The following is a 9513-nucleotide window of genomic DNA, read 5'->3' as shown; positions in this document are numbered from 1 at the left end:
TGGTAGCGCAGTGCCTAAGGCATTTGACTGCTAATCAGAAGGCTGGTGGTTCAAACCCACCAGCCAGTCCTTGGAAGAAAGGAGAAAGGTTGGGCAATCTACTTCTGTAGTGATACTGCCTTGGAAACCAAAGGAGGGGTCGCTATGAGTCAGATCCAACTCTATGGCAGTGAGTTTGGTTTTTGGTTTTATATACATATATACCATATTATAATAAATTTATTATTTTTTTCCAGGAAGGGAAGGAGAAAGAAACTTTTTGAAGATATATTGATTTAAAACTTCCAAAATCATCACAAAGAACAATCCAAATATCCAGAAAGCTCAGCAAGCCCACAAATAGTAAATATGTAGAAAACCACACTATTCAGGCACATCACAAATCCAAAGATAAAACCAAATATAAAGAAAAATAGTTTAAAGCAGCTACAGGGAAAAAGAAACTTTATACTCAGTGTGATACTTAAATTTGCTTGTCAACTTGGCTGGGCCTGGTTGAGTGGCTGGGCAGCTGGATGTAGTATTCCCCATGATGAGACTGGTAATCAACTCCATGGTAGAATCTACTGTGAGCAGCTGAGTAGCTGCCTTAGGGACATAGTCTGCTGTATATGTCCTGTGTATGAGGAGAAGCCTTTGGGAATGGTATGTAGCTTATGGCACGCTTGAACCCTGCATGTAGCTGTGTGGTTGTTCAGCAGCCTGCCATGCTCTGCCAACCTTGGGACTTTCAATGGACTTGAATTAATGGCCTGCCATGTAGTTTGATAACATTGGGACTGTGTCTTTTTACTTGTCAACCTTGGGCTTGTCAGCCTCAGCAGCCAGCAGCTGCCTGTGTGAAGACAAGCCTCCAGCTTCATTGGACCGGGAGCAGGAGGCAGAGCTGAAGCCCAAGGTTGAGAGGCTTTCACCCAGCCCCTAGAGCCTGGCACTTGGAACTTGGATTTAAAGCCTCCAGACTCCTGTTTGTTCAAGCCATCCCATTTGTGGTATATTCTTGTCAGAGCTGCACTAGGTAACCAGAACACTCAGGAAACAATAATGATAGCGGATTTCTCATCAGAAAAAGAAATGAAAATCAGATGACAGAATAGTATCTTTAAAGTGCTGAAATAAAGTTCTGTTGACCTAGAATTCTTTGTTATTGTTGCTGTTGTTGTTATGTGCCGTTGAGTCGGACCCGACTCATAGTGACCCCTCCTTGGGTTTCTGAGGCAATATCACTACAGAAGTAGATTGCCCAACCTTCCTTCCAAGGACTGGCTGGTGGATTTGAACCACCAGCTTTCTGGTTAGCAGTCAAGTGCCTTAGGCACTACACTAGAATTCTTTATCTGGTGAAAATATCTTTCACAAATTAAGGTGAAATGAAGACATTTTATAATAAGTTAATGGTGAGAGAATTTCTCCCAAAAGACCCTTAAATGACAGGGAAAAGATGCTAGATAAAAATTCAGGTCTACAGGAAGGAAGGAAGAGGACTAGAAATGGTGACTATGTGAAAACTTAAAAAGACATTTTTCCCTCTTAAAATTTTCTTAAAAAACAATTGGTTGTTCAAAACAATAATGATAACAAGACATTGTGAGGCTTATAACAAATGTAGAAGTAAAATATATGATAGCAAGACTACAGAATAGAAGAGGAGTAAATTGAATTACAGTGTTGAAAGATTTTTACATTATGTGTGAAATGGTACATTAATTCATGCATAGTAAACTGTGATAAGTTAAGAAAAATTACTGTTATACAACAGCAAAATTTTGAGTCAGTGGGGCAAGGGTTTTATTGTTTTGATTTTCTTCATATTGCCTTGGTTTTTAAATCATGTGAGTATATTGCCGATTTTAAAATAAAATATAAATAATAAATTAACAAATAATCACTGGATGTAAAGAAGAAAGTCACATATGGTATTAACCTATTTTAATAATATCATTGTTATGTAAATGACTAAAATGAATGTAATAAGGAACAGAGAAACTTCTAAGTATGAATTTAGTTTAGTCATAGAACACTCAAGTCCTAATAAAATTTAAAATATTTTGGTGACTATATTTTGAACAGTTTCCAAACTAATAGGTTTCAATAGTGAGATTTCTATTTCTGAAGTAATTAGAGTGAAGCACCTTTGGAGAAGGCTGCCAAAGCAAAATAACCTTTATGCTTGAATTTATCAATCAATCATATTTTTCTAAATAATACAGTTTGGAGTTTTTATTGGTTACAAGGTTTTGTCAGAGCAGACTTACTGATCTGTACATGACTAATTGGTCAATTTTGTCATTGCTGAGTAATCAAATCAGTCATGACTGAGTGATTGCAGAAGCTTAATTTCAGATCAAAAAATCTCCCCCACATGTGTTTTGTGATATGAGTTACTGACTTTATAATAAACTTAATCTACTTCAATCACCTTGGTCATCAAGGACATAGAATGAAGATGTCAAAGTCTCTCCATTTCCTATATTAATGCCATAGTGATACCAATTCTATAGTCCCATTTTGTTGTATTTCTTGTTTTCAAGCCATTTTTATTGTTGTGTGCTGTCAAGTAAGTTCTGACTCATAATAAATCAATATGACAAAGTAGAATTGCCCCATTGCGTTTTCTAGGCTGTAATCTTTATGGGACCAAATTGCTAACCCTTTTTTTCTGAGTTTAGCAGCCCAAAATGTAACCACTTAGTCACTAGCAAACCATTAACAACCACTAGTACCACTTGTCTGTCAGCTTGTCATATGGTGATGGCTTGTGTGTTGCTGTGAGGCTGAAGGCTATACCACTGGTATTTCAAATACCAGCAGGGTCACCCATAGTGGACAGGTTTCAGAAGAGCTTCTGGATTAAGACTAGGAAGAAAGACAGGGCTACCAGTTTCTGATAATCTTATGAATAGCAGTGAAACACTGTCTCATATATTACTGGAAAACTTTTTGAAGAGACCTAAAACATTGTTTGATATAGTGCCAGAAGATGAGCCCCTCAAGTTGGAAGGCACTCAAAATATAACTGAGGAAGAGCCAGCTGCCTCCTCAAAGTAGAGTCAACCTTAATGACGTGGTTAGAGTAAACGTTCCAGGAGCTTCATTTGTTGATGAGGCACAACTCAAAATGGGAAGAAACAGCTGCAAACATGCATTAAAAATTGGAATATGGAAGGTACGAAGTATGAATCTAGGAAAACTGGATATTATAAAAAACAAAATGGAATGCATAAAGATTGATATCCTAGGTATTAGTTGAAATGGACTGGTATTTGGCCATTTTGAATCACACAATCATATGATCTAGTGTGCCAGGAATGACAGATTGAAGAGGAATGATATCACACTCGTTGTCAAAAAGAACATTTCAAGATCTATCCTGAAGTACAATGCTGTCAGTGATAGGTTATTATCTATATGCCTACAAGGAAGAACAGTTAATATGACTATTATTCAAAGTTATGCACAAACCACCAAAGAAAAGATGAAGAAATTGAAGATTTTACTAACTTCTGTAGTCTGAAATGGAGCAAACATGCAAACAAGATGTATTGATAATTACTGGTGAATGGAATGCAAAAGTTGGAAACAAAGAAGATGCACCAGTAGTAGGAAAATATGGTGTTGGTGATAGAAATTATGCTTTAGGTTGCATGATAGAATTTTGCAAGACCAACAACTTATTTTTTGCAAATACCTCTTTTCAACAACATAAATGGTGACTATACACATGGATTTCACCAGATGGAGTACACAGGAATCAGATCAACCACATCTGTGGAATGTAGTTGTTGTTGTTGTTGTGTGCCATTGAGTCGGACCCGACTCATAGCGACCCCTCCTTGGGTTTCTGAGGCAGTATCACTATGGAAGTAGATTGCCCCATCTTCCTTCCAAGGAGTGGCTGATGGAGAAACTCAATATTATCAGTCAAAACAAGGCCAGAAGCTGACTGTGCAAGTTCAAGCTGAAGCTGAAAAAAATTAAAATAAGAGCCAAAATACAACTGTGAATACATTCCACCTGAATTTAGAGACCATCTGAAGAATAGATTTGATGTATTGAACACCAATGACTGAAGACCAGATGAGTTGTGGGATGATTTCAGGAACATCATACATGAAGAAAGTAAAAAATCATTAAAAAGACAGGAAAAGAAGAGAAAATCAAAATGGATGTCAGAAGAGACTCTAAAAATTGCTGTTGAAAAGAGAATAGCTGTTTTGGTTCTCTAGTGCTGCTATGATAGACATAGCACAAATGGGTGGCTTTAACGAACAGGGATTTATTCTCTTAAGTTTTGGAGGTTGAAAGTCTGAATTGGAAGTGGTGGCTCTAGAGGTTGGGTGAAGGCCCTCCTCAACCTTGAGCTTCAGCTCTGCCTCTTGCTCCTGGCCCACTGAAGCTGGAGGATTCTTTTAACTCACAGAGCTGCTGGCTGCAGTGGCTGACAAATCCAAGATCTACAAGTAAAATGGCACAGTCTCAAAATTATCAAGCAACATGCCAGGCCACTAATTCAAGTCCATGAACAGTCCCAAGATTAACAGACAACATGGTAGGCCACTGAGATGAAGACTCAGCCAAATGCAGGGTCTAGATGTGCCAAAAGCTAGAGACCTTCCTCAAAGCTGCTTCTTATATACTGGAAACAGATCACCTCCCTAAGGCAGCTACTCAGGTGCTCATAATAGATTCTACCATATAGTTGATTACCAGTCTTATCATTGGGAATAACTACATCTAGCTGCCCAACCACTCAAAACCAGGCCAAGCCAAATTGACACATTTTAACTACCACAGTAGCTAAAGTGAAATGAAAAAATGTTGAAATAAAAAAGTTGAACTGAAGACTTCAAAGGGTGGCTCGAGACAACAAAGTAAAATATGCTGAAATGTGCAAAAAGACCTGGAATTAGAAAATCAAAAGGGAAGAACACGCTCAACACTTCTCAAGCTGAAAAAATTGCAGAAAAAATTCAAGCCTTGAATTGCAATATTGAAAGACTCTATGGGCAAAATTTTGAATGATGTAGGAAGCATCAAAAAAAGATCAAAGGATACACAGACTCACTCTACCAAATAGAATTGGTTGATATTCAACTATTTCAGGAGGTAGCATATGATCAAGAACCAAAGGTATTGAAAGAAGAAATCCAAGCTACAACATACCAGCAACACAAAGCTTTCCATGACAAACCTTTGCAACATTCTCAGCTCTAAGCCTCAAATCTATTGTTACCCAACTGACCCCTAGCATAGTTATTAGGAGTACTATCTCCTGGAACTCTAGTTAATGAAACCAGTGAACTTACCCTGGCCCTGGTCAAAGTCTTCTCCAGGTGCTGTCCAAGATAGAGTCACCTCATCTTCCAATTTTACAGCCTCCAAGTCAATAATTTTGCATGGTGGGAACACATCAGGATGGGGACCAAGTGGAACTGCCAGCACTGAAAAGGAACCCCCTGAGCTTACTCGGCTGAAGCCCCCATTTTGCTCCTCCTCACTCCTGCCCATTGATTTTCTTGGAGGATTCATCTGAATATTACCTGAGATAGAAAAGAAAGAATAGCCAAAGTAGCAATTAACATCTCCTGAATAGCTTAACTTGTTCTTGACAGATAATTGAGAATTTTTTAAAAACTCTTTTTTTCTTTTCTATCTTTAGAATGACTGAGTTTGTTTATTCAATAAATACTTATTCATTCAATAAATATTTATTGAAGTCATGTGCTGCATTATGGGCAAAATAGAACCTAGCCCTCATAAAATTTATAGTCATATTAATAAACACATATTCACAAACTGTAATAAGAATAACAAGGTAAAAAGACAGGGTGTTATGAAAGAAAAGAACATGGGTACATTTAGAGCTGCAGCAAGGCTGATCTTTCCAGTAACATTTAAAGGTTTCCCAAAGGGTGAGTAGGTCAGCCAGGTAAAGAGAAGAGGTTAGATACCCAGGCAGAGGGAATGCTGTTGTTGTTGTTATGTGCCGTGGAGTCAGACCCGACTCATAGTGATTCCTCCTTGGGTTTCTGAGGTGGTATCACTATGGAAGTAGATTGCCAACGTTCCTTCCAAGGAGTGACTGGTGGGTTTGAACCGCCAGCCTTTTGGTTGCAGTCAAGTGCTTCAGGCACTATGCTACTAGAGAATCTTGATGTGCAGAAGAACTTTCCTTATTAGAAAAACTAAAGCAAGGAAGTGAGCAGTTTGAAATGAGATAGGAAAAAGAAGTTCATGCAGGACCTTGTAGGCCATTGCAGTGGTTTTAGATTTTAATTGTATATGTTATGGGGAAGCAGGGGAATGACATGATTGTATTTTTTTTTTCTAACAAGGTCACTCTGGCTGCTTGATAGAGAACAGATTAAAGCACAGCAAGCAACAAGTCCACTTAGACATCCATTGCAAGAGTCCAGAGGAGAGAAGATGGCTGGCAGCTTGGATTGGGTAAGAGTGGGGAGGTGAGGCAAAAAGTGGGCACTTGGAGATGTATTGTGGATATAAAATCTGCAAAAGCTGGATGGATTTGAATATGGAACAGTAAAGGAGGGAAAGTTATTAAAAAAGAAAGAGTCCCCAGGTTTCTAAAATGAGCAATTTGGTAGGAGAAGCGGGCTGAGGGAAAGGAGATTAAAAATGTAAGATATAGGGTTTGAGATTCCTGTAAAACATCTAAATGAACATGTCAAGGAGCCAATTAGATAAGGGTTTTAAGCTCAAAAAAAGTTTTATCTAGATTTAATCATTTTGAAGTTATGGATTTAGAAGTTATGGACATAGAGATGATATTAAAACCAAGATTGATAAGATTACCTAATAATAATCATTTTAACAGTGATGATAAATAGCATTAATTGGGTGCCTGTTATGTGCCACAGACTTTTCTAAGTGCCTTATATGTATCAACCTATTTAATCTTCCCAGTAATGCTATGAGAAGGGGATAAGTATTATCCCCATTTTATAGATGATGAAACTGAAACACACAGAAACTAAGTGACTTGCCTGACTTCCACAGCTAATAAGTGAAAGATCTGGTTTTCAAACCCAGGCAGTGAGATTTCAAACAATAGAGAGAGAAAGTTAGCATGATTTCTGAGAATTGCTAACATTTAGAGTCTGATATAGCAGGAGAAACTGGAAAAAGAGTCTGACAAAAAAATTACCAGAGAATAAGAGGCAATCAGGAGAGTGTGGCATCTTGGAAACAAGGAAACAGCAAACGAGTAAGGAATCAGCTGTGTTGAATACTGTTGAAGTCAAGTGAAATGAGGACTAAACATGTCCTTTTGATTTATCAAAAGGGTGGTCACTGGTAATGAGTGAAATGGCCATGTGGTAAAAGAAAGTCTAGTGGAGTGATTTGGACAGAAGTCAGATTGTAGTGAGCTGGACTAAACTGGAGTGAGGAATAAACTGGAGGTGAGAAAGTACAGTCAGTAGGTTTAGATTAATTTCAAGGAACTGGGCTGTAATAGATGGCAGACAGATGTACAACAAAGATTTATTTTTAAGTATGGAGGTAACAAAACATGTTTGAATGCTGTCCAGAGGGCTCTAGCAGAGCAGGAACATGCACAGGAGATCTCTGAAGGCCCCAGGATGAGAGGTTGGGATGAGAGCCAGTGGAGACATTGGCTTTGGGAAGGAGAAGAAGGAAACTGATTTGCCTGTGTCTGTGCATTTGATGGTGTGAAAATAGAACAGCACCCATTTTTCAATGAGGTGTGCACTCACCTGAAAATGAGCTGCTGAAGTGAATGTTATGTTTACCAGGGAAACCTAATTTTTCATTTTCTGTTATTTCTGTTATTAAGGGCCTATATGAGATATAGGAGGAGCTCTGGTGGCTTAGTGCCTAAGCCATTTGACTTTTAACCAGAAGCCTGGTAGTTTAAACCCACCAGTCACTTCTTGGAAGGAAGGTTGGGCAATCTACTTCCATAGTGATATCGCTTCGGAAACCCATGGAGGGGTCACTATGAGTCAGATCCGACTCGATGACAATGAGTTTGTTTTTTTTTTGGTTTATGTGAGGTATACAGATTAAAACACAGTTGAATATTATTGCTCTTATTTCTCTATTGTTGGTAGGTGCTGTCAAATCGGCTTTGACTCATACTCTACATAACCTCATGTATAAATAACAAAAAAGTGGCTGGTCCTGCTCCACCCTCACAATCATTGCTATGTTTGAGTCCATTGTTCCAGCCACTGTGTCAATCCATCTGGTTGAGGGGCTTCACCTTTTTAACTGACCCACTACTTTACCAAGCATGTTATCTATTTCCAGGGGCTTGTCCCTTTTGACACCACGACCAAAGTATGAGAGATTAAGTATGGTCATTCTCACTTCCAAGGAGTATTCTGGCCATACTTCCTCCAAGAAAAATTTGTTTTTTCTTTTAGCAATCCATGGTACATTCATATGCTTTGCGAATAGCACAATTCAAATGCATCAATCCTTCCGTGGTCTTCCTTATCCATTGTCCAGTTCTCACATGCATATGAGATGATCGAAAATACTGTAACTTAGGTCAGGCTCACCTTAGTCTTCAAAGTAACATTTTTGCTGTTTAACACTTTAAAGAGGTTTTTTGCAGCAGATATGCTCAATGCATACATCATTTGATTTTTTTGACTGCTGCTTCCATAAGTGTTGATTTTAGATCCAAATAAAATGAAGTTCTTGATAACTTCAGTCTTTTCTCCGTTCGTCATGATGTTGCTTATTGTGAGCATTTTTGTTTTCTTTATGTTGAGCTGTAATCCATACTGAACGCTAGTCTTTGATCTTCATCAGTAAGTGCTTCAAGTCCTCTTCAGTCTCAGCAAACAAGGTTGTGTCATTAGCATGTTGCAGGTTTTTAATGAGTCTTTCTCCAATACTTATGCCACGTTCTTCTTATAGCCCAGCTTCCTGTATTATTTGCTTAGCATACAGATTGAATAAGTATGGTAAAAGAATACAACCCTGACACACACCTTCCTGATTTTAAACCATGCAGTATCCCTTTGTCCTGTTTGAACAATAGCCTCCTGATCTATGTATAGGTTCCTCATGAACACAGTGAAGTGTTCTGGAATTCCCATTCTTCATAATGTTATCCATAATTTGTTATGAACCACACAGTCAAAAGCCTTTGCATAGTCAATAAAGCACAGGAAAACATTTTTCTGGTATTCTTTGCTTTCACCCAGATCCATCTGACATTAGCAATGATATTCCTCATACCATGTGCTCTTCTGAAGTTGGCTTGAATTCCTGTCAATATACTGCTGCAATCATTCTTGAATTATCTTCTGCAAAATTTTACTTGTGTTTGATATTAATGATGTGGTTTGATAATTTCTGCATTCTGTTGGATCACCTTTCTTTAGCACAGGTACACATGTGGATCTCTTTGAGTCAGTTAGCCAAGTAGCTATCTTCCAAATTTCTTGGCATGAACAAGTGAGTGCCTCCAGCACTGCATCTGTTTGTTGAAACATCTCAATGGGTACTTTGTCAGTT

General features: G+C 38.2%; 1 protein-coding gene across 1 annotated transcript in view; it reads right to left on the bottom strand.

The window, feature by feature from the left end:
• The window catches only part of CLCA2 (chloride channel accessory 2), a 43279-nt gene that overhangs the window by 2743 nt on the left and 31023 nt on the right, over window positions 1–9513 (bottom strand). The window contains exon 13 of the mRNA XM_007946196.2: window positions 5307–5540. Within this exon, the coding sequence (XP_007944387.2) occupies window positions 5307–5540 (234 nt within the window). The remainder of the gene's footprint in view (window positions 1–5306; window positions 5541–9513) is intronic.

Source organism: Orycteropus afer, unplaced genomic scaffold (genome assembly GCF_000298275.1).
Source record: "Orycteropus afer afer isolate SDZICR_OR568_19922 unplaced genomic scaffold, OryAfe1.0 scaffold00152, whole genome shotgun sequence".
In the NCBI taxonomy this organism is placed as follows: domain Eukaryota; kingdom Metazoa; phylum Chordata; class Mammalia; order Tubulidentata; family Orycteropodidae; genus Orycteropus; species Orycteropus afer.
Note: the sequence above shows the minus strand (reverse complement) of the source record. Positions and strands in the feature narration are given on the sequence as shown.